General features: G+C 50.2%; 1 protein-coding gene across 2 annotated transcripts in view; it reads left to right on the top strand.

The window, feature by feature from the left end:
- The window catches only part of LIN9 (lin-9 DREAM MuvB core complex component), a 490,456-nt gene that overhangs the window by 216,936 nt on the left and 247,759 nt on the right, over positions 1-25,761 (top strand). For both annotated transcript variants that reach the window (XM_085610417.1, XM_085610416.1), the window contains one exon: positions 25,233-25,358. In XM_085610417.1, coding sequence (XP_085466543.1) covers positions 25,233-25,358 — 126 coding nt within the window. The remainder of the gene's footprint in view (positions 1-25,232; positions 25,359-25,761) is intronic.

Below are 25,761 nucleotides of genomic sequence, written 5' to 3'. Positions count from 1 at the left end.
TTGAGCCATCCCCAGAGGGCGGTTGTCCTTCGTCATGGTCTTATAAATCCTGAGGCATCAAACCGAACACAGTTTGGGATGAGAGAGAAAGGCTAACTTACCTGTTAGTTCCTTACGTGATAAAAATGTGTTGTCTGTGCAGGTCTGTAGTCGGCGTGGAACCGCTTTGCCATTCCAAAGGCAGAATCAGCTCTGTTCTGGGGGAGTGGACAAACAAATACCCCTCAAAAGTCTACAGACAAGAGGATGTTCCCCTGCCAGTATGTCCTGAAAAGGCACATGGCCTGCCAAAATGGCTGATCAACAAGCATGTATTGTGTGATATGCCACGCCGCACCCTCCAATTTCGACAAAGAATGTATAATGTACACTACATCTGCCCTCACAAGATCCTGTCGCAGACAGCAGTGTGACCATCTGCGCCAAGCTGATCCATTTTGCTTGATTGTAGAGTCAGCTCACGCTCTTTTCATGAGAAGGACACCCTAAGCCGAAATGCCTGGGACTTCCCAGCGTCCCCAGTAATCTTCCTTGCCAGCACAAGAGTTCCATCCTGGTGCAAGTTGCTGTGAGAGTCTGTCAGAAGATTTGGAGTCCGGTGAAGTGGAATTGGAAAATCCATGCAAGTTCTGAAGAACTCTGTATCAAACTTGCGATTTCCACAGTGGTGTCACCGCAGTCACCTCCACATTGTCGTCTGACCTGTGTTGTGAGTCTGGCAATCATCGAGAAAGGATGGAAAGCGTACCCTTGAATCAGACTCCAATCTTGTAAGAAAGCATCCGTTGTCTTCGAGAGTGTCCGGGCACAAGCTGAAGAAGCGTGGTACCTGATGGTTCAACCTTGAGGTGAAGAGATCTATCTGACACGGACCCCACCTGTCCATATCCTCGAACAGAATTGTTTCCAGCATCCATGCACCGGAATACTTCAGATGCCTAGAATGCCAGTCTACGGTCTGGTTCAATTGAGCAGTAGATACTCTGCTGTTACTGATATCCTGTGCGGCAGGCAATGATTTAAAACTCTGTGGGTAGATCCGCAAACGCCTTGGAACGGGTCCTGCCTAGAAGATTTATGTAGTGCACCGCTGAAATATTGTCCATCTTCATTCAAGAGATTGGAACAAGAGACCTTTTTAGCTTCCAGACCTCTCACCGCAAAGGATCCCACTAGGAGTTTCAACCAATTGATGTGTAGAGATTCTTCGTTTTCTGAGCACGGACCTCCTGTAGTAACATCTACCTTACAGAGGAGATGCCAATTTTAGCTGCTGACCCACATACACAAGGCTGTACACAACCACGGACCTGCCTACATTAACCACTGCCTGAACTTCAGCCGTTGAGATGGCTCCGCTCCGCCTCACTCGCCCATACTCCCGCATCTACAGAAGTTGAAGTGGGAGACGCTCCTTCTCCCACATTGCAGCAAAGACTTGGTACAGCCTCCCCATGTAGTTCTAGACTATCACCTCACTTCCGGAATTCCGAATGGCACTCGAGACCTGGCTGTTTCTTATACGCCTCCAGGACCTGCAAGTGCCTGGATATTGTATTGGGTGATAAGCCACACTATATAAATCCTGATTGATTGATCCCCACATCTAGCTCCCCATCAACTTGCATCTGACTCAATAACTAGTTCCGGATTAGTGCCAAAGTTCGCTCTGCCGTTCCAGGTGTGCATGTGGTCGAGCCACCAACGATTCTCCCTCTGGGCCTTGCGCAAAAGTGTGACTTCTTGGGCGTACGTTAGACCCCTCCTGAGCTGCATCACTTTCAGACGTTATAATGTTCTGTAATGGAACGGACCAGGGAAGATGGGCTGGATGGAAGAGGACCATAGTCCTACGTCTTGCCAGATGTCAAAGAGAAATCTTCTCTTGTTTACTAACATTTTGCACGATTTCCTGTGCATTTTACTCTGAGGTAGTCTGAGTGACTGAAGAATGGTATCTACCTTGAAACCCACGAAAATTAGTTTCTAGGTCGGTATGAACACCGATTTCTGTACGTTGACTATGTCGAGCTCCTGAAAAGGGGATGTCAGCTGAAGTTGAGTCAGCAAAGTGGTTCCATTCCTGATGTATCAGGAGAATGTTAACTAAGTAGACTATGTTTAATCCCACGAGCGCGAAGCCATTCCATGACTGGTCGAATTGTGTTGGAGCACAGATCCACTTGAAGACAGGTGAATTACAAGACCTGCCCTCCCATTCAAACTGTAGGAAGCGTATGTCGGAGGCGGCGGAAAGGAACCAGAATGGTGAGGTAAGCATCCTTTAAATAGTCTTAACAGCCAATCGTTTGGAAGAAGTATATCCCGGAGTAGATGTATGCCTTTCATTTTGAAGTGCTGATGCACCACCAATTTTTTGGAAGTCTTTCAAATTGATCACAGGACAGAATGTTTTGTCCTTTTTCTCCACCAGGATCATGTTGCTGAGATATTCCCTGGTATGGAGAACAGAAGGGGTGATCGCCTCTTTTGCCAATGACTCGTTCATCTCCGGATTCATTGCCTGCATTCCCTCCTGCGAGAAAACCAGGTCCCGGGTACTAGAGAGTTGACTGGGGGTTTCATAGAATTTTATGGGAAAACCAACAGTTTGGAATACCTGTTATTTTTTGCCCAAGGGTGAAGGAAACCCTTTACCATGCCCCCCACCTCATGTAGCGAAGTGGGGCTATTGCTTCCCATTGGTACCACTGGGGGCGTTGCTAGCTTCCTGGAAGGTTCCTTTTCCACTTCGGCCTCTGCCGGTACCGTGAGAAGGCACGAAACCTCAAACTTCTTTTGGTCCAGCCACTGCATGGGACGTTTGACCTTTAGCTTGTGGGGTATTGAGTTGTAGGTGCGGCCGGCGGAGTGCCCCCAGCCCTCCACAAACCTTATGGCCGAAGACCTTGCACATAGATTGTTGCGCTTTGTCAAGGGAGGTAAAATCTGTTACAAAATTTGTGAGTTCTTTAATGAAAGGGTCTCCAAAGAGACCTCCTTCTGCCACTGGTCCAGCCTCCGTGGTAAACAATTCACCCAGCTTGGGATCGATATTTATGATTAACGAACATCTGTGTTTGGGAAGCAATGCACAATTGGTGTTACCCAGAAACAGAGTGCTTGTTGAGCCTAGCCCGAGAGGTTCGTGGAGTCAATCAAATTGCCCAAATCTTTGTTGGTTTTTTGTGAGGTCACCAAAATATGGAGCACCTTGTCCTGGCAGGATCTCCAGGAGCAGTCAAGGCCCTTTTTCAGGTCTTTAATGGCAATAGATGTCACCATCTTAATGTAGATCTCGGGGGTTCAGTCAACCTTCCCAGCCAACGAGGGTCTAGGGCATTCTGCCCTCAGTCTTCCCTGGACCTCTTTGTCCATAGGCTTTTGAATGTGGCTGGCCACAAATTGCATCATCTTGTAAACTGGTATCCAATCTGCGGAGAAAGGATGATATATGTCCGCCGGATTTAGCACATCTGGCAAACCCACTGAATCCTGCGGGGTAGGTTTACCCTTTTCATCCACCTTGGGTCTTTTGGTGTCGTCCTCTGGCCACCATGGTCTACTGAGGCCTGGTTCTTCACCAGAATCCCCATCAGGGGTATCTGAGTCGTCTCTGGCATTTGCCTCTGCTCCCTGTGGAGAATGGGAATCCTCATCGGGGGTAAACCCAGTTTGGAAATTACGCCGCTTCAGGAACGCTTTATGCAATCTCTCGAATGTGCCTGAGGGTGGTGAAACAGCCGTAGTCTCGGCAACGGATTTTTGAGGCACCTTTGCCCCCAAGGCTGACTGTGTGTCACCTGGAGGCGAGTGCCCCTATCTTCCTTGCCAGGAAATAAAATGCTGTGTTGGGCTGTAAATTCAATAGTTTGTCTACTTCGGGGCTCCAAGGCTGATGAGATTGCTCTCTGTAGAGAAGCATCAGTCGCATTAACCAAATCCTCACGGATGTGAAAAGCATCTGCTACTCCTCCACTGATTCCCAATACTCATTCTTTGCGCTTGGAATGAAAGATCAAGTAGGATAGAGGAATAGTAGCCACAAGCTTAAACGAAAACCCAAGCGAATACCAGGGAACAGTATTTTAACTTGCCAGTGCTTGCTTGCTGGTACCAGTGAGTGTTTGCAGCTGTGGAGAGGAAGGCAGAGCTTCACACATGCCCTCTAATTAATACGAGCTTTGGTAGTGAGCTTCGCTGAGAAATCACTTATACTGGAGCTGAGAGAAGAGAAACCAGCATTTGCAATGCAATAGGTCTTGCATTTACGCAAGTTTGAGCTATTGACATTGCAAATAATATTTGCGCTGAGATGCTAGGCCATAAACCTTTTTCCGTGGGTGTGTTACAGGCCCCATGTGGCAAGGAGTTCTCCTCCATTGATGTCTGCCCTCTGTATCTTGGTGCCTCTATGGTGTGGGCTTCCAGCTGGGAGGGATCCCTCCTCGGAGCAGCCAGACACCAGACACCGCCTTGAGCCTCTCTGCCTGACTTATTGTCCCAGGGAAGCCCATGCTGCCTGCCCCAGCCCCCCTCACCTCCCCCCCCCCCCCCTCAGTGTTATCATCTTGTTTGTGCTCATTATAAAGTGGGGTTCAAACACACTCCTTGACTGTTTGTCAACTGACACTCCGTCACACCAATGTTTCTCGGAGGTATGCAGATGCTGTTTGTGAAGCCGGCACCCCTGGCTCAGCAAGTATGGGGAGATTTGAGGGCGCGGGGAGTTTATTCAGCCATTATGGTAGGACGGGCAGACTTTACAATTATTTATGGTTTATTTAACTGTTTTTTTTCCCCATGAGGCGCGGAACAATGTGCACCCCTTACCCCTCCCCACACTTACAACCACCCCTGCCCCCACCACACACAAGAAAATAAGAGGTGGGGTCACCTTCATTTGGCCAAGGTATTGAGATGGGGAGGCCCAGCTTTAAAGCAAGGAAAGACACATCGTTTTTGCCCGCACTGGAGGCATTTCCACTGCATCGTACCTCCCGGGCCCTGCTTTGAAATGGTTCTGCCCAGTGGCAGTTGTTTTTGGAACGGAGCCTGTAGTCTACGGGTGCTGCGCGCGCCCACGCAGTAAAATCACAAGCATGGCTACGATTGGCCAGCAGCGTAGTTGTGAATAGTGCAGCGGGTGCAGTATTACCGGGCCCAAGCGTCACAACGCACCCTAATTATAGCGGCCATGAATCCACAAACTGCATCTAGTTAGGTTACCACACAGACATACCATGCATATCTGAAAGAAACACGTTCGTTAGATTCCTCACCTTAGATTCCTCACCTTAGAATATCCCCAGGCGTCAGGCTGGATCCGGAAAGATTTTTCGTCAGCAATGCCCTTGCGCGTCGCTAAGCGTCGTCTGCGGCTCCGCTTCCGTTGTCGGCGTTGTGCGCCGGGATGACGTCGTCTCAGTACTTGGACGCCGCCCTCGCGCGCTGACGTCCGTTCTTCTTCTTTTTTCCGCGCCGATCCGGGAAGAGCATACCCTTTTAGTCATTTTTTGACAAAAGTTTTTGGACTCTCTTGATCTATTCTCGTCGACTCGACTCTGATGCCGGTAGGATGCCTGGTTTTAAACCTTGTGACTCCTGTCACCGACTGATGTTGGTTACGGACTACCACCCCCGGTGCCTCTACTGCCTTGGGGCCGACCACGATGCCGAGTCGTGCCTCGACTGCCGGGCCTTGACTTCGAAGGCTAGGCGGGAGCGGTCCCGCAAGCTACTCGAGCTCCGGCAGTCGGCTCTGCGCCGTTCACGGTCCCGGTCGAGGGACAGGTCGCGGAGCCGCAGCCATCACCACTTGTCTGGTTCCAAGTCTTCGGGTAAGTCGAAGCATAGTAAGAAGTCCAAGCGGCGACATCGCTCTTCGGGCTCCCCTCGTGCGACTCGGCTGAGGGTTCGGGTGGTACCACCCACGCGGCTCCGTCGGAGCCGCAGGAGTCACGTCCGTCCCCATACCTGCCGGTCCCTGGGACTGACGCGACTCCAGCAGAGATAAGTGCCTTCCTCTCGGCCATGAGGGGCCTGGCTCCGCTGTCGACGCCTGCCGGCGCGCCTTCCGTCCCCGCGGGCTTGACTTGGAGGCCTAGCGAGCCGGCGGCTCCGGCCCCGGCGCAGTCGTCGACTCCGGTCCAGACGCCGCAGGTCCCCGCGGGATCCAGGCCTGGATTCCAGTCAGCGCCGGTCGACCTCACGACCCCTCTGCCGACTCCGGTGCCACCCCCGGCGCTGCCTTTGGGCGATGCCGTTCCCCGGTTCAGTCCCAGTCCGGGCCCGGCGTCGGAGCGGCGCCGTTCGGCACCGCACCCGACCAAGATGGGTGGCAATTTCATCTTCTGTCCGGCTCCGATCATTCCACCTGTCTACCAGGAATCAGATGACAGTGACGACTGGGAGGGGTCTGATGACCCTCTGGCCCGGCAGGGCCAATTATCACTGGGCTGGGCAGATGAGCTGGGGGATGCCAGTGGTCCTGACACTAGCTTCATCTCTCCTCCGACCGTGGCTTCGGAGGAAGGTGCTGCATTTTCTGTGGTGCTGCGCAAGGTCGGCCGAAGCCCTTGGGCTGGAGCTACCTGCTGTGTCCGTGAGGACTAACCTCCTCACAGAAGTGCTCCAACCGTCAGCAAGCTCCTCGGAGCCTCTGCTGCAGTTTAATGAAGCACTAGTGGATGTTCTTAAGGGCACCTGGTTTAAGCCCTCTACAGTACCGCCTGTGGACCGGAACGTGGCCCGGCGCCACCGCCCTGCACTGGGCGACCCCAGTTTTCTGTCCATGCACCCCACGCCCGAGAGCCTGGTTATCCAGGCCTCTACTTCCCAGACCTCCTTCCCGTCCGCTCCCCCGGATCGGGAATCCCAGAGACTAGAACAGTTTGGTAAGAAGCTGTTCTCCTCCCTTAGTTTTGGATTACGGTCTATTAACACCGCTTGTCTGATGGACCGTTATTCCCACTCCCTGTGGGATACGGTGGAGGACGTGCTGCCCTGGTGCCCGGAGGAGGCCCGGACACAGCTCGCCTAGGCTCTTGCCGAGGGGCGGGATGCAGCGCGGCATGCAATCCGATGTGGACTGGACACTACGGACTCGCTGGGTAGGACAATGTCTACCACGGTGGCGCTTCGTCGCCACGCCTGGCTGTGATCCACGAGTTTTTTTGGGGATGTCCAGAGCACCCTCATGGACATGCCCTTCGATGGCAGTCGCCTTTTTGGCGACAAAGCGGATAGTGTGCTGGTGCGCTTTAAGGACTCCAGGGCTACGGCCAAGACCTTGGGCCTCTCGGCCCCACGCCCGCAACCTTCCGCTTTTCGTCCCTTTCGTGGCCAATGAAGGGGCGCCCCCTCACGTCCGACTAGCCACAGGCCGACCAACCTCCGCGCAGACGTGGATTCTGCCGAGGCGGTACTGGGGGACAACGTGCCGGTCCGTCCACATCTACCCCAGCAGCATCCGCCTCAAAGCCCTCCCAGCCCGAGCTTTCAGGCCCATTCCACGCCAGTGGGAGGTAGAGTTCGCCATCACCTGCTCCACTGGCGCACCATCACATCGGACAGGTGAGTGCTGCAAATCGTCCGAAGGGGCTACTCCCTCCCCTTCGAGACGACCCCTCCAGCCATGCCATCACAGTGCCACCAAATTTCGGGGGATCACTTGCAACTTCTGCAGGAGGAAGTTACGGCCCTCTTGGCCAAGGGGGCATTGAGCGCGTTCCTGGTCCAGAAGTAGGTCGTGGTTGTTATTCCCACTACTTTCTGGTTCCCAAGAAGGGCAAAGGGGGCCTACACCCTATCTTGGACCTCAGGAGTGTCAACACCTTCCTCCGGAAGGAGAAGTTTAAGATGCTCACTGTAGCTCAGGTTCTTACTGCCCTAGACCCTGGAGACTGGATGGTAGCGTTGGACTTGCAGGACGCTTACTTCCACATCCCCGTCCTGCCGGCCCACCGGCGTAACCTGCGATTCGCAGTGGGCCAGGAGCATTTTCAGTTTACCGTGCTCCCCTTCGGCCTCACTAGTGCCCCTCGGGTGTTCACGAAAGTGATGGCGGTGGTCGCAGCTCATCTGCGCAGATCAGGGGTTTCAGTCTTCCCCTATCTCGACGACTGGTTGTTGAAGGCGGGCTCGCCCCAGGCAATCGTCTCCCACCTCCAGACTACGGCAGACCTCTTGCATTCGCTGGGGTTCTCCATCAACGTGCCGGAATCGCATCTGAGTCCCTCCCAGCAGCTCCTCTTTATCGGAGCGGTTCTGGACTCGGCGCAGTTCCGGGCCTATCCTCCGGAACAGCGGGTCCGGGATATTCAGGCTCTGATTCCCATCTTTCGGCCTCTATCCGGGGTTTCGGTCAGGTTGGTGCTTCGGCTTCTGGGTCTGATGGCCTCCTGCATCCTGTTGGTGCATCTTGCCAGGTGGCGAATGCGGGCTCTGCAGTGGGACCTGAAGTTTCAGTGGGTCCAGCATCGGGGCAACCTGTCCGACCACATCCTGGGAGGGCACTGCAAGAAAGTTGCAGTGGTGGTTCACGGATCGCGATTGGGTCTGTAGCAGGTCCCTCTCCCTACCCCAACCGGAGCACGTAGTGGTGACGGATGTGTCTCTCCTAGGGTGGGGAGGCCACATGGGAGAGGCGGAGATCAGAGGCCTCTGGTCTCCGGCGGAGTCCCGGCTCCATATCAACCTTCTGGAGCTGAGGGCGATCCGGCTTGCACTGAAGGCTTTCCTTCCCTCTGTCCGGGTAAGTGTAGTGCAGGTGTTCACGGACAACACCACCGCCATGTGGTATTGCAACAAACAAGGCGGAGTGGGTTCGTGGACCCTTTGTCAGGAGGCTCTGCGCCTCTGGACATGGCTGGAACATCAGGGCATCACCCTGGTGGTTCAACATCTGGCGGGCTCTTTGAACGCCAGAGCATGACTGATCACGAATGGCGTCTAAACTCGGACGTGGCGCAAGGCCTCTTTCGGCAGTGGGGAGAGCCTTGGTTAGATCTATTCGCCACCGAATAGAACACACAATGTCAGCAGTTCTGCGCGTAGGAGTTTCCAATGCGGCACTCACTCTGGGACGCCTTTCGTCGCGAGTGGAGTTGCGGTCTGTTGTACGCCTTTCCGCCTATACCACTTCTGCTGAAGAAGATCAAGCGCGACCGGGCCCAAGTCATCTTGGTGACTCCGGATTGGGCACGAAGATTCTGGTATCTCGAGCTACTCAGTCTGTCGATCGATCCAACCCCCCCGCCCCCCCCCCCCCCCCCCCCCCCACGATACGACTGCCTCTTCAGGAGGTCCTTCTGTCGCAGCAGCAGGGGACGGTCCTCCACCCGAACCTGTCCAGCCTCCACCTCCATGCGTGGAGATTGAGCGGCGGCAGTTGATGCCATTTGACTTGCCTCCTGAAGTCTGTAATGTTAATCTGGCAGCCAGGTGTCCCTCCACAAAATCGGTATACGCCTACAGATGGAACAAATTTGTGGCATGGTGCACAGCAAAGGCTGTGGATCCCCTTTCCGCCCCTCTTTCTGACGTTCTCCTCTTTCTTCTTTCCATGGCCCAGTAGGGCTCTGCTCTGGGCACCCTAAAAGGTTCTTTCTGCTATTTCTGCTTTCTTACGGCTTCCTGATCAGCCTTCTCTTTTCAAATCCCCTGTTTCTCACTTCTTTAAGGGCATTGCTCACATGTTTCCTCCTGTCCCTTTCGTAATGCCTCAGTTGGATTTGAATCTGGTCTTGACGTTTCTGATGTACGCTCCCTTTGTGCCACTTCATAATTGCCCACATCGTCTCTTGATGCTTAAGACTGCTTTCCTGGTAGCCATCACCTCTGCTAGAAGGGTGAGTGAGCTCCAGGCTCTCTTTCAAGCCTCATTTTCTTTCTGTCCATCCAGACAAAGTTGTTCTCAGGACTCGTCCTTCCTTTCTCCCTAAGGTGGTAACTGCCTTTCACATCGGGCAGTCTGTTACGTTGCTCACCTTCTTTCCGCCTCCGCATCCCTCGAAAGAGGAAGAGAGGCTCCACCGTCTGGACCCAAAACAGGCGCTGTCCTTTTATTTGGACCGCACCAAGCCGTTCCGGGTGGACGACCAAATCTTTGTTGGCTACGTGGGTGCTAAGAAGGGGCGGGCGGTGCACAAGCGGGCCATCTCTCGGTGGGTCGTTTTGTGTATCAAAGCTTGTTACGCCTTGGCTAAAAAGGAACCTCCTGTAGGGCTGAGGGCCCATTCCACTCTTATGCGGCGACAACTGCCCTTGCAGGACAGGCAGCAACGTGGGCCTCGCTGCACACGTTTGCTAAGCCGAGTCCGGAGAGACTGCTTCTTTGGCCGTTCTGTTCTCCAGGACTTTCTGGTGTGGTCTTGGTTCGCAGACCCACCACCGGGGTTGGTATTGCTGGGGTATCTATTCTAAGGTGAGGAATCTAACTAACGTGTTTCTTTCAGATGAACAAGTTACTTACCTTCGGTAACGATATATCTGTAAGAAACATTAGTTAGTTAGATTACTCGCCGACCCACCCATCCTCCCTGTTCTGCGAACCGATTTCTAGGGTTGAGGTTATCCCTTTCAGGACCCTAGAATTTTTGGCACCAGTGTCTGTCTCTTGCATGGCTCTACGTTCCTGGCGCGGAAAGCTATGTACAAGAACTGACGTCAGCGTGCGTGGGCGGCGTCTAAGTCCTCCGACGTCATCCCGGCCGACGACAGACGCGGAGCCGCAGACGACGCCTAGAGACGCGCAAGGGTGTTGCTGACGAAAAATCTTTACGGATACAGCCTTACGCCTGGGGATATTCGAAGGTGAGGAATCTAACTAACTAATGTTTCTTACAGATATATCGTTACCGAAGGTAAGTATCTTGTTCAATATATCCAGTATCATGACTATGTACCTTGCACACAACATGCATCATCCATGCATTTAGTATATCTGTACGAATTGCGCCAAAGCGTTCGATGGAGCGGTTTAGCTTTGCTACGGGACAGCACGAGCCCTGATTAGCTTGGAGTATGTCTACGCCCACTGGTTACGAGTGAAATGGGGGCCTGTCTGAACCTGGGGGAAGTGTTAGGAAGAGTCTTTGAAACTGAGCTACGGCCAGGAAGGAATTTCCCTGTTACAGGGAGAACTTTCAGTTTCACTTTTTTGCCCCGACGAATAGCAAGCCCCGAGGTTTACAGGCAAACGATCGTAAATAAAATGAGAAAGACAGGCCTGTTTCTGTGTTGTTGTTTGCAATGGTGCGGAAAGATGAAGTAAAAAACCATGAAACCGGGCCCTGTGCGAGGCAGAGCTGCGTCAAACATGCACATTAAAGAAACCTGAAACCTGGCAACGTGCGAGGCAGCGCCACCATACCCATTAAACCTGAAACCTGGCGCCGTGCGAGGCAGCGCCACCATACCCATTAAAAAAACCTGAAACCTGGCGCCGTGCGAGGCAGCGCCTACCATACCCATTAAGAAACCTGGCACCGTGCGAGGCAGCGCGGCCCCCGAACATACCCATTACAAAAACTAGCCGCTCTGGCAGCAGGACGGACGCCGTGAAAATATAAATAAAGTGAGCGCGGTGTCCGTAGCGGGCGCCGCGCTCATTAAGGTAAAAAAAAAAGAAAAACTTACCATTTAGAGCGCATAGCGCTGCAACCGGCATTGTCCCTAACTGTGTCCATTTTTGAAAAAGTACTCGCCCACCAGATAAAGGCCACCGTATAACTCCGCAAGTAAAAGATCCAGTCCGGATGGGCCGTCCCAGAAGACAGGGTGGTCACAAGGAGGGACTAAAAGTCTCATTTAACATGAAGGATGACGCAAGCCAATGGGGAAACGGGGCGGGACTTCAACTCCACTTCTGAACTTTTATTGATTACTATACGCCTCGCAGAGCGACGGGCATGCACGCTCCAACGCTAGGCGAGACCTAAAAACACTACCTGATTCACCTTGGCACCCTTGTTCAATGACATTCTTCCCTTCACTGAACAGATGGAAAAGGAAGACAACTAGGTGCATTGCACACATCGCTCAGCGCCCTCAAGAGGAGTTGCACCGACACTGTGGCAACCAGCGCAGCTGTGGCCATACTCCCTGTCCCACTAGCGCCGGTAAACCGGGCGTATCAGCCCTGCAGTGAGTGAACAGATAATAGAACAGAGAAAACAATACCCCACTTGCCACCTAGAACTAAAATAAACAAGGCACAGTAGTTCAAATCAGTATAAAGAACTTTCGCTAAGGAAAAGCACTTATCTGTCTGCTGAGCGGCAAAGAAAGAGGAAGTCTTTTTCCTTGGTGGGTGAATATATAGGACTTACTCTGTGGTTGTAATGGATTGTGACAGTAAAGACTCCTGGGGTATGTATGTAGTCTTTTGTTAAATGTTTTATTGGTGTTGTGTTATGGACTGCTAAATAAATGAAATGAAAGAGAAATGCAGAATCTGAGCATCCGGTCCGGACATACAATTTACATACTGATGTCTGAGTGGATATCCATTCCAGTGGGGCAGATCAGAATGAAGAACTGCAGGCTGTGGTTGTATGACTAATGTGAAGTGGCTGGCAATAACGAGATTGGTTCAGAAGCACAAACTTAAGGAGACTTAAGGATTTGCACAAAATAGCTAACTGCAAATGTATATCTTGTAATAAAAATCCCTACAAGTTTGTGTTCCCCTCACCGTCCTGACACAATCCAGAGAAACAAGGTGAATGAAGATGAAATTCAACAGAGGGCATTTAGTTTGAAATCCTTCTGGTACTGCAACTGTTCTAGCAGAAACAATTTCAACTTCATCATTGAGTGCGTCTGCCATGCTTGGTGTGTGTATAATTTTAGAAGGTAATGGATTATACAGTTATTTATTATCGTGTTATGCATTGTTTGCATAGAGAGCCATTACCGTGAATAACTAGATTCTAAACCAGTAATTCCTTTCTCTGATGTGGCAACAGAACTTGTTAACCACTGGTGCTTCGTTATATAGGAATTCTAGGCTGCTCTGGCTGGGCTCTCTGAGAGGTTGTCCGAACATAGAGCAGATCTTCTGCAGCGGAGGGAAAGCACAGAGAGTGGCTAGGTGGGTGGCAGGTGAAGAACCGGGTTTTTAGAACCCAGCGGCGTCAGGGGCACGCCCAAAGTCTTGGGGTTCACCTGTCTTAGAATACAGAGACACAGGATACTTCTTGGTGGCGTCAGAGATCGAATTTATTGGTGCAGCCAGTAACAGAAGTCCTAGAAGTCATCACGGTATGAGTTCTCAGGAGACTGCTCAAATTTACAAAGCAAGTCATCCCTTTTTATGACAAAAACATCACATTCCAGATAGACACCCATATTTTACAAATTGTCCAATCGCATGTAACCACACCAAAAGTATTGCATGACGGTAAAACCCATTTTTCAGGTGTCCGGCCCATAATCCATCATCGAACAATCCCAACATTCTTCTTTAGACAAGCCGGACAGACCCATGACAAAGAGACCACAACCCATATCGTAAATGGACCATAAAAGAAGAAACAGATAGAAGTAGGATGGGGCATGTTTGTGTGCAATAAAACTTTACAAGATCCCATGCTCTGACCCTTAATCAAGATCAGCTAGAGGGCGGGAACGGGTTTGGCAGGGTCGGCCTCAGGTAACAAGGTCAGTTCACTGAAGTCATGTAGGAGTCAGCACAAACTCGAGCTAAAGTGCGCCTGACTAAAAAGCTTGTTTAACCACAGTCATCGGCCTATGTGAGGGCAACCACGAAATGGCTACCATGCGCAAAATGGAACCCAGGGTTTGGAACGAACACCCTAAATACGCCGTGAACCATTGGTGTAATGTGACGAAAACACACGTACTAGCCGAACTCACTAGTTCCGGTTCGCTGTTACCAAAATCGTAACAGAACCATGATGTTTATAGTGCAGATTCAGATTTCACGGAACCTCACAGGGGAACAGGTATTTTCTCACCATTTTGAACAGGGACGAGAGACCATATTATGTATGTCTCCTCCTCTGACCCTGCGTATCTGTTGAAAGCAAGGCAGATGCTATGGGTGGCCGTACATACAGATGGATAATGGTCAATTACGGGGACATTTTTCGTCTCTGGGTTCTTGATGACATCTCAGACAACTCGAGATTTGCTCTTGTTGCCTATTTGATGTCACTAAGAGTCTCTTGATAGAAAGCATCCCCGTAATTCACTGTTACCCATCTATAATTTTCTATGGTGTCATTATTTGTTGTTGACTTCTTAGTTTTGATAATTACTTGACACTCTGTTTAATGGGCAAACATGCACCTTAGAAATAATCTTGCTATTGTAGTATTTGTCATTTTCTGTGTTAGTGTTTTCCCGAGATTGAGCTTTTTGAAGTGCCACAGTTTATATTCCTTGCTTTAGGGGTTGGCATTGTATGATGTTAATCAACCTAGAGGGGGCGTGGCTTGGTGCTCAGCAAGATGGCCGCACTGTAGTGTAGCTCTGCTGGCCGCCGAATGATATCCTGCATCTATACTTCCCCTACCGAGCCAACTGTCGTCAAATTTGATGGGACTCTCTTGCTGGCTTCGTGACCTCTCTGGCGATGTAATTAGCGCTGTGGAGCGACTATTGTAGGAGGATCGGCGGCGGAGGAGGAGTGCCGGCGCTGCAGAAAATGGGGGCGTGGTGAGGACCGGGGCTCCGTTCTTCGACTTCTGGAGCTGCACGGACCTCACCGTTGGATAATTTGAGCGGTCCGGAGTGCGGTGTGGGCTGCGCTGTCTACTGCGACGCCGCTTCATCGGCTGGGCGGGAGTGCATGACTGTACTGGCGGCCGCCAGAGGTGAGCGGGGGACCTGCACACGGAGATCGGGGTGCTGGAGATACGCAAGCGGCCGGCTCTGGATGTCGGAGGAAGCCGCGAACGTGCTGTGAGACTGGGAGCGTGTCGGGCGGTGTTTCCTGCCGCGGTGCTGCTCCGCTGGGATTTCCCTCCCACCCCCCGGCTGTCATTGCTTGGACTGCACGGTGCGCGGATCGGCCACCGTTTCATTGCCCGCACGTGCCTCGGACATGCGGTGTGGGAGGCTGCAAGCTGTGCACGGGTGAGGTTGGGGCAAACCTGAATATAGTTTGCTGAACTGGGCGCCGGGGACCCGAGGGCCTGAGCGTTAGCGGAGTGCTGCCCACGCGTGGTGACCCCTTTGCCTCCCTGCTGGTGGCTTGAGTGTATGTGCCCCCCCTCCCCTCTCGTGTACTGATGTGAACTGGGACAATATTGGAAGGCCCACTGCACTACAGGTCGGTGCACAGCCGGAGTCCGATATTGGGGCCTGGAGTAACTTGCGGAACAGCACGTTGACTGAAGCTTTCTGGTGCTCCCCCCACCCCCTGCTGTTGTTTTGAGACCGGGCGCTTGAGTTAGAGGGAGATTTTGCTAGGGGCATCTCCCCGACCGTGCTGCTGGCGCCCTGGCGGGCAAGTTGCTGAGGGGGCCTCGCGATTCAAGGAGTGTGGTGGTGCTGCCTCGTTTTATTAGGTGGACAGCTGTGTCTGGCAGAGGGGGACAACATGGGCAAGCCAGACAAGAATCAACCCCGTCTCACGTTTGAGTTACGAAAGGGAGGCAAATCGGCACAGAATGCGGCCTCTGATTCGGAGTTCGATTCCTCATCGCAGGCCCCCATGGCGCTGGAGAAATCGCTCACAGCCATCCACGAAAGTCTTTAAGCAATAGATGGCAAGATTGAGGCCCTTAATGGCAGAATGGATCATTTCTCCGCAAAATTACATAAACAGGTGGCGCACCTCAGAGAGGTGGAACAGCGCATTTCCGATGCTGAGGATGGGCTGCAACAAGTTGCCGCGAAGACGTCGGACATCACAAATTCTAGCTGTTGTTCAAGCAAAGAATGAGGAGATTGAAGCGCGCTCGAGGCGCAACATCATTCGCGTTTTGGGCCTTCCTGAATCTACAAATGTGGGGCGACTGGAGGATTACATGGAGGAGCTGTTTCGCGAAGTCTGTGGAGCTGACAGTTTATCTACCCTCTTTGCTGTTGAGCGCGCTCATCGAGCTTTGGCGGCACGCCCTCCACCTGGTGCTCCCCCGAGGCCAATAATTGCCATGCTATTAAATTTCAGGGACCGTGACTCTATCCTGCGCACAACACGTCAAAAAGGCACAACGACCTACCAAAATAATGTTCTATCCTTTTACCCTGATTTTTCAGCAAATGTGCAAGCAGCACGGAAGGAATTTCAAAATGTCAAGAGGGTGTTGATCAAAGAACGGATCCATTATGCGATGCTTTATCCAGCCCGGCTGCGCATTGGGGAGGCAGCCAACGGCAGGATTTTCACGAATCCCAAACACGCAATGGAACACGCCAGGTCTCTGAGACATCAGCGGAAATCACCGGACCATACGTCAGACATCGATGACTGAACAGTAAGTAAGAGGGGCTCTGCCCCGCACATAGATTCGGTCCGGCTCTCAGACTGTATGAATGGAGTGGATTGTTTGAGTTACTCGATTTTTCTCTCACTGCTTGGATATTACTCTTTACGTGTTCCTTTGTTTTGAACTCTGTTGTGAGGGTGTGATGGAGTCTGGCCTATGGAACTTTTTCTGGTGTTACTGCACAAGAGGTCTCCTATGCAAGTGGCGAGCAGAGTGAGTGACTGTGTGATCCTTGGCCCTGTGCTTACCTCCGGGAGGTCGCGGGCGCTTATCTAATTGCTTTACCTTATGTGATTTTGGTGAAAATAATGGTATGGCTAAGGTGATGGAATGTAATTGCATATTGGCGGCCCCCTCCCTACTAGATCTGGGAGTGGATTCCACCGCTACGCCCCCCAATGGGCATCCCCCACCTGAGACATCATGGCTTGTTGTTTTTGTTGGGGTGGGAGTTTTATAAGGGGCAGGTCTTTAGCGAATTGGGGTTGCTGAAGTGGGTGGGGGGAAGGGGGGGAATGTTCTAATGTTTCCAGTCAATGGTACAGAGATTGGGGATACACGAACACGTTAACTTTGTATGGCTTTGTATACATGTACGTTGGAATAGTGCACTACATGTTCTGCCTTGCTTACTGCTACAGATGAAGGGAGAATTGTACAAATGTATAACTTGGAATGTCCGGGGTTTGAATACACCAAAAAAGACCAGGCAAGTGTTGGCGCAACTAGATAGACATAGAGTGCAAATTGCTTTATTGCAAGACTCACCTACACAGGCACACCGAGGGTGCTGTGGCGCGAAGATGGTTGGTCTACCGACTTGCTTCATCGTATTCCACATATGCGAGGGGGGTTCTTATCCTCATTAAGTAGGATGTGTCGTTTACGCCTGTGAAGCATTGTGTTGATGGGGAGGGCCGCTGGGCTATGGTGCAGGGCATGTTGGGGAGGGTATTGGTGACGATAATCAACACATAGGGACCAGTGGTGGATGATGCGACGCCTTTCTTGCAAATGATCGATGTCTTGCGCACCTGGCCGGAGGCTGCACTTATCTGGGGGGGGGGGGTGACCTCAATACACACCTTGACCCACGTGTAGATAAATCTAACCCGGTTGGGGCACGCATGGTTAAGGTGGCACAATGCATACGGGATGTCGTGCTATAAAGGGGATTAGTAGGTGCCTGGCGCCTGAGACATGAGGACGTTTTGGAAGGTACACACATGACCCCAGCATTTAACAGCTGGTCTAGGCTGGACTACTGGCTGCTCAACGTGGAAGCTAATGGCTGGGTGTCCGCACGCTCCCGCGGACTTTCTGACCACAACCCTGTTTTGTTGGACATGGTTATACCGGCAAACCCGCACCGACCGTTCACATGGCGCTTTAGAGCAGATGCACTGTTGGACCCGCTTTATGCCGAGACTATTAAGGCTGCTATTATACAGTATTTTGAGCAGAATGAAGGCTCTGTTGATAGTCAAGCTCTCCTGTGGGACGCCTTCAAGGCGACGATCCGAGGGGTCTATATAAGTACCTCAGCGGGAATCCTCAAAGATATCAGGGGACAATTGCATAAGATCGAACAGCAACTAGGGGTCCTAGAATCTCAATACAGCAGTGCACCATCCCATGAGGTTTTGGCTCAAATACACGAACATCTAGTGGAATATAACTCCTTGGCGGACACGGAAATGAAATATCTGTCCAAGAGGTATGTGGCCAGGGCTTATGGCGAGGGGGGCAGGCCGGGCAGAGTGCTGATAAATAGGCTATCGGAACGACCAGACAACCCCCAGATTGACCATATAACTGATGATGCTGGGGTAGCTCACTATTCACAAAGTGCCATAGTGGAGCAATTTCGTAGTTTTTACGCCTCTCTGTATACCTCCCGAGGGGGCATTGTTGACGACGCTATGAATGATTATTTGGCAGACACGGCCTGTGCGTGGCTCTCCGATGACCACAGGAAATATTTAAGTTTACCTATTGAAGAGAGTGATGTCAAGGAGGCCATTTTTTCTATGCCCAATAATAAGGCTCCCGTGCCAGATGGCCAAACAGTGGAATTTTATAAAGCCACACTTGCTAGAAGTATATGCGGAAGCTCACGACTCTGGTAAATTACCTCCATCGATGAGACAAGCCCTAATTATAACATTGCTGAAGAAAGACAAATCTCCTTCGTGATGTGACTCCTATCGCCCATTATCATTGATAAACTTAGATGCCAAAATATTGGCAAAAATTATGGCCACCAAGCTGCAGCCCCTAATGCCACTTCTTGTGCTCCCGGACCAAGCTGGGTTTATACCGGGCCGCTCTACTTCCCTTAACCTGCGCACCATGTTTGCTATGTTCCATGTGCTGAATCCTGATTTGTCGGCTGTCGCAGTGGTATTGGATGCCGCAAAAGCATTTGATTCTATAGAATGGAAATACATGTTGCGTATCCTAAACAGAATGGGGTTTCCTCCCGTTTTCATTTGTGGGATACAGATCCTATATACTGAAATCTCTGCGAGGGTCAGGGTGGGCGGGTTCACATCGAAGCCTTTTTGCATAGAGCGTGGCACCAGGCAGGGCTGTCCCCTTCCCCCCTGCTTTTCGCTATAGTGTTGGAGCCGTTGAGGTGTAAAATTAGGCAGTCCCACAGGGCTGCTGCTCTGAATTTTCAGAATAGACCAGTTGGAATTTCTCTATACGCCGACGACATGGTCCTTTATGTTCGTGAGCCGCAGCGCTATCTCTCTCAGGTTATTCGTGAATATATCAAATTTGGCCTCTTCTCAGGTCTTCAGATAATTCGGGAAAAATCTGTTATTATTCCCCTGACACTAGCCGCAGCCTCGCCGCAGATCGAATTCTCACTAATGTGGTCTGAGGAACCAGTCAAGTACTTAGGGGTGTGGATCCAGCGGGACCCTGAGGTGATGGTCAGGGAGAACTATGGCAGGGCATACTCTGTGTTAGTGCAGCAAATTGACCGCTGGTTCGGCTTGCCGGTGTCCTTGGCAGATCGTATAGCGCTGATAAAGATGGTCGTTCTTCCGAAGTTTTTGTATCTATTTTGTAATATTCCTATCCCATTGACAAAGCATTTTTTTTAAAACCGTTCAAATTCAGCTGTTGAAACTGATATGGGGCAACAAACAACCGAGGATCAGCTGGCATACATTAACCCTGTCATACGAAAAAGGGGGATTTAATGCTCTGGATTTTTATGTATATTATTTATGTGGGCAGGCTCAATATGCGTACTTTTGGTTTAAGCCTTATGCTTTCATTCCGCATGTGGCTGTGGAGGAGGGGGATGCGCACCCGGTACCCTTGAGAAGCATCATTACTAACACTAATAGACAGACGCCTAAATCTGAGATAAACACAATAGATGTCACTATTGCAGCGTGGCAGGAAATTGGGAAGCGAACACACAAACTTCCACTTTATGCCCCAGCATTACCCATAGCAGGACATGCTGCCCTATCAGTAGCTCGTGAGCGCGGCCCTATAACGGTGGCGCTGTATATACTGTTCCCAAATGGGTACAGGGTGTACAGAGTCCACAGTCCCCAGAGGTTTGGCAGAGGCTAAAGTTAGATATAACCTTACTCTCTAAAGTGGTAGCTTGGTCGAGCAGTAAGGCAGTATCAGAGGACAGTGTAAAGCATTTGTTGCACACTCAGCCAGCAAATGGTCTCACACACTCAATAACTGAACTCTAGGCCAATGGTTTATATATAAAAATATATGCTTGTTTTATTTTAGAACCAACAATAGGTATTAAAATATACTTTCTCAGAATTAGATGCTTTATATAAATACTTGTGCAATATGCAATTGGCTTTTGTAGAAAGTCCAAAAGTGGTTGCAATAGGCAACACAATTTTAAACACAATAATGCATTGAGTTCAATTAAAGTTTCAAGTTATTTGCAATAGATTACTTTTAGGATTACTTTTGTGATTCCAGGACTAGATCCTAGATTCAGTCCTGGGACAGTACTTAGAAACAAGTGATAAAAGTCGACTTAGTTACTGTTATGATTTTTAGACAATATTTTGCTATTTTAAAAGTTGACACTTTGAAAATATTTCATAGAAAAAAGTCAATGATTCCCTATGGCAGAAAATTCGAGTTGCAGGTATAGTATGTTCTTGTTACTTTTGTAATCCAGTACTGGGTGCCTAGACTCAGTACTGGGACCTTTATCCAAAACAGGTAAGTAATTACGTTTTCACAATTTATACGATTTGTAAAGAATATTTAAAGTTTGCAGAAATCGACACTTAGAAGAAATTTCACAGAAAAACAGTCAATGGTTTCCTATGGAAGAAAATTGGGTTACTGGTAAGTACGGTTGTGAATATTTTTCAGAGTTAGTGTTGGGTACCAGGATCCAGCACTGGGAGCTCACCTAAGAGCAGGTGAGTATTTTCGTTTTCGTTACTCTGCTGATTTTTGGTGAATATTTTAAGTTTTGAAAAGTCCACACTTAGAAGAAATTTCAGGAAAAACCAGTCCATGTTACCCTATGGAGAAAATTGAGTTATCGGCTTTAATGTAAGTACTCGACTGGCAGAGTTAAGGTTCTGGGCATAGACTCACGGGTCTCCCAGGGTCAGGCAGGTACAGTTGTTACACCCTCAGCGGCACAGGGGTAGTCGGGTGCAGAGAGAGTTAGGCCCAATGTTATCCTATGAGAGGCAGGGGGGCCTTGGTTGATGTCTGCTGACTAGCAGGCTACGCGGCTGTGGGAGCTGGGCTCCTGGCCACTTGCTCAGGGCAAATGGGGAAGTAGATAGGTGTAGAGGTTACACTGCCAGGGCCACTCGGACGGCTGGGTGCAGGGTGCTTTTGCGCCTTCAGGCGCTCAATTGATTTCAATGGGAAAGCTCCGGTTTAGAAAGACTGCAAGCTCGGGGACGAAGATTCTTCAGGTGCCACCACCACTTCGAGAGGCAAGTTGGGTAGTTGGAGGATAGGTAGGTACCCCGGAGTTGGGCACAGGGGGTTGCGGGACGCCGGGTGCTAGGGTGCCTTTTGGTGTTGGGAAATCTTACCCTCTGTTGATTGCGGTTGGGGGGGCACCTGGTTCTGAGGCTGCAGGCCTCTTCAGGAGCGTCGAGGGAAGTCCTTGGGTGCCGGACTCGGGGTCACAGTCGCCGTGGGGCCGTCCTCGTGGTCTTTGTTCACTCCGGCACAGGCCAGGCTTGGAGAGTGCAGAGTGTGAAGGGTTCGCGGTTCCGGGCTGATGCCAGGGATTAGAAGCAGATTTTGAGTAGAGCCTCTACTGATGGGAGTCCCAGGTGCTTAGAGCAAAAAGGTAGCCAGGTCCTCCGGGGTTTGTGAGGTTGCTGGCCACAAGAGATGCCGGGTTGGAGCAGGCGCAGGTTCGAGGGTCGACAGGCCGGTAGGGCTGGGGTCAAAGCAGTTGGTGTCTTCCTCTTCTTAGCAGCTGCAGGGCAGGTCTTCTTTCTTCTTGCTCTTCTTTGTATTTCGGAATCTGTGGAAGGAAGGTTCAGGGTGCCCCTAAATACTAGATTTAGGGGCGTTACAGGTAGGTAAAGGGCAGGGACCAATAGGTCCCTCTCCTGGGGTGGGTACACCTCTTTTCTGCCACTCTCCCGTGGGAGGGGGGCAGTAGCCTAGTCCTGATTGGGTAGGGCTTCCCATCTTCAAGATGGCGAGCGCCCGGAGATGTGCTTCACCTCGCCTCCCCCACCTGAGGGGTGGGGTTGGCAGGCTGGCACATCCCCTGTCCTTATTTGGGGTTTCCGGCCAAGCTTCCCGCCAGAGTGGGGGGTTGCAGTGGCCTGGGGAAGCTCACAGAGGCGGCATGGCATGCCTTTGAAGCTTCCCCCTGCCCATCCTGGGGGAGGAGATCTAGCACCTCGCCCAGGATGTGCATTGTTGCAGGCCCAGGAGAGCAGGGGCTCTCCTACCCAGGGGTCCAGCAACATGTCTGCTGTGTGGCAGCCTAGGCAGCCTCTCAGATGAGACGTGGATTGTAGGTTAGGTTTCAGGGGGCATCTCTAAGATGCCCTCTGTGGTGCTTGGTACATTAAATCACACACTGGCATCAGTGTGGGTTTAATGTGCTGAGCAGTTTGATACCAAACTTCTCAATCTTCAGTGTTGCCATTATGGTGCTGTGGAGTTCGTGTTTGACAAGCTCCCAGCACCATGTACTCTTAAATGGCAGCACTGCACTTACAGGGCCCAGGAATGGACCTGGGTACTGTAAGGGCACAGGGCTCATGCTCCTGTGACCACACCACTGCCATAGGGCACCCAGCTGGTGGGGTGGCTGATGTATGCCAGGGTAGTGTAGGTTGTGGGCATGGCATACAGGGATGTGTGCCATGTCGACTCTGTTTTGTCCTGTATCCAGACACTCAGCCTGCAAGGGCAGTGTGTGTGTGTTAGGGTACAGGGCCTCTAAGGGTGGCACAATGAGTGCTGCAGCCCTTAGAGGCCTTCCCTGGTCACAAGGCCCTGGGTACCTAGAGTACCATTTACCAGGGGCTGACATGTGGCCAGGGTTTGCCAATTTGGAGGTTTTGGTTTAGGGAAGGAACATAGGCCCTGGGCACCTGATTGGCAGGAGCCCAGGGCACACTCAGTCAAAGTACATTCAGCAATTTAGCAGAAAGTGGGGGCATACCATGCAAGAAAGATGGCACTTTCTCACAGGCATCACACTCATGAGTGATTTGTATCCAGGAGGAAGGTACATCACGGGTAGTGACTTAGACTACATACAAAATCCCACGCCTTTATTTCAGTACACCTGTTATAGACTACGGCGAGCAATGAAAGATCACTACACTAGTTTTCCTGATGAACCGGAGACGTTGCAAGCGTTGCAACTGATACTACTAACCCCAAACCGAAAGAAGCTGATAACTAAGCTGTATAAAACAATTCAGGGGGAAACAAGCAGTGGGCCTTAAAGTCTGGAGCGTTTGAATACGGAAATGGCCCCCCCTGATCACTGACACAGAATGGAAAGAGATCTGTATGTTAACAGGTAGACTGACATCAAACTGCAACTTGCGTATCATTCATCTAAAATTCAATCATCAAGTGTACCATACTCCCAAAATGTTGCACAGGATGGGGCTAAGAGAGACGGCCTGTTGTAAGAGATGCAGGTGGGATGGGGCGGATTTTCTTCATCTGGCACGGCAATGTCCATTGGTATTCCAATATTGGGAAAAAGTCACTGGTCTTATAACCATCATGACTGGCCAGGTGATTCAGTGCACGCCACTAGTGTGTCTGCTCGGATATGTCCCCCAATTGAAAGCTATGGTGGGCAGATTTGTCAGGGTTGCCCTGCTGGTAGCTAAACGGCGGGTTCTATTCACATGGGACAGCCAGCGGAGCCCGAAAGCTGATCTGTGGCTTAAGGACATGGTTTATTGCCGCGAACAGCTGGAACTATATGCGGAAGAACTGCCAACGGCCTCTCGGCCCAAGGATATATGGGCTGCGCTGCGGGAATACCTCCTGGCTCAGAGCGAATCGAACTTGGTGTAACCATACACGGACTGGAGTCAACTCAGTCTCATACAAACAATCGGACAATACGTCATTGTGGTAAGGTCTGCAGAAGTAGAACGCATGTATGTAACACAAAGGACCATTAGAAGAGTGCTGTCATTGACTGGTTTGTTTTATTATTTGTGTATTGTTTTGTTGTTTTTTTTTGTTTATAGAGGTAGGGAGGTGAGCCCCTAGTCTGTGCAATTGGGAAATGTATACGTTGTATCACATTGCTTATATCCAATAACAACCTCTTAAATAAAATAAAAAAATAAAAAAAATGTTAAACCACCTAAATTATTAAATAGGCAATATTTTGTAGCCTTGATATACAAATCTCCCTGGCTTAGTTATTTTAAGCTCAAGTATATTTACAAATTCCAGTCTCATTATCTCCTTCCTTATATTACATGTATTAGTTTTATACAGCACAGCGTCAGAATGTCACTTTGTAGCACTAGTTGGATGTGTATGCAACGTTGGTAGGGATTGGGTCGAACAACCCTGTGAGCTCTTTGTAAAGACAACATGTGCTTCTCTTTGGAAGGGGATAGTATGAAGGTGAAGCCTTAATGTAGGACCCATAGAATCATGCACCTTCCCTGTTCTTACAGGTGACGTGACCGATCCTGGGTTTCTGACCAGAGGTTATTTAAATGTACAAACTGCAATTACCACAATGCAATAGATGACTCTTGTTGATATGCTGGCAGTGTGCCCCTCACATATTATTGTTTAATTGATTTTTTTCAATATGTTTTAACTATAAATGTATGTAATGATATCCAGTATCTTTTTGTGTGAGGAAATGAGATTGTGATGTGGAAGAAACTTTAAAAAAAACCTGAGCTATCAATGTGAGCTGGTAACTTTAAATGAAACATTTTTGTTTTTTATTTCTCACACCGAGTTTAATCCTTGTAATGTACTCTGTGCTTGCATCTTCAGAACTACTGACTATTTTAACAGCAATTAAGCAACCATGAGATGTTATCTATACAGGATGTGGTACTGCTTGCAATCACATAACAATTGCTGAAAATCATTTTTGGATTGTGGTATACTTCATATATTGGAAATCTTCGTGTGTCATGTTCACATATGTGATGCTTTCCTGATGTGTATATATTAGTCACAAATTTCTGCCCCAAAGGCATTTTGAGTCCAGCTTTGATCCCTGCAGTAAGTGTGTATGAATTATTTTCTTAACAGGCCACTATTTGAAGGGGATAACGATTTCTGTGTCTGTCTGAAAGAGTCCTTTCCAAATCTGAAAACAAGAAAATTATCGAGAGTAGAGTGGGGCAAAATTAGACGACTAATGGGGAAACCACGAAGGTGAGTCCAAATTTTACGTTGGTTTTCATAGCAAGAAGATTTATGTCTCCTTAGTTTAAATTACCACCTTGTGTTTAACTGTCTTGAGGTTTATCTCCAGAAAAATCAGTGGCTTGAAGGATTCTTCATGTCACTCAGTGAACGCTGTTCCATTAGGAGCCATTATTCAAATATACAATATTATAGTTGTGGTTTTCGCTATGAAAAGCCTTTTAGGCTGTACCTGTGGGCATCAATGAATGCTGATTTATCCAAATGGGGATACGAGGAGGAAGAACCCATCCTTCACTTCATCTGGGCTGTGCGGATCCACCTCACCCTTCTCTCCCTATGCATTGCCAAGCCCCCTTCACTTAATAGACGTGCACAGTTTCCAGTTTCCGTACTTCTGCTAATCAAACTA

The sequence above is a fragment of the Triturus cristatus genome, chromosome 6 (genome assembly GCF_964204655.1).
Source record: "Triturus cristatus chromosome 6, aTriCri1.1, whole genome shotgun sequence".
In the NCBI taxonomy this organism is placed as follows: Eukaryota; Metazoa; Chordata; class Amphibia; order Caudata; family Salamandridae; genus Triturus; species Triturus cristatus.
The sequence above is the reverse complement of the archived record's forward strand: the minus strand, read 5'-3'. Positions and strand labels throughout refer to the sequence as shown.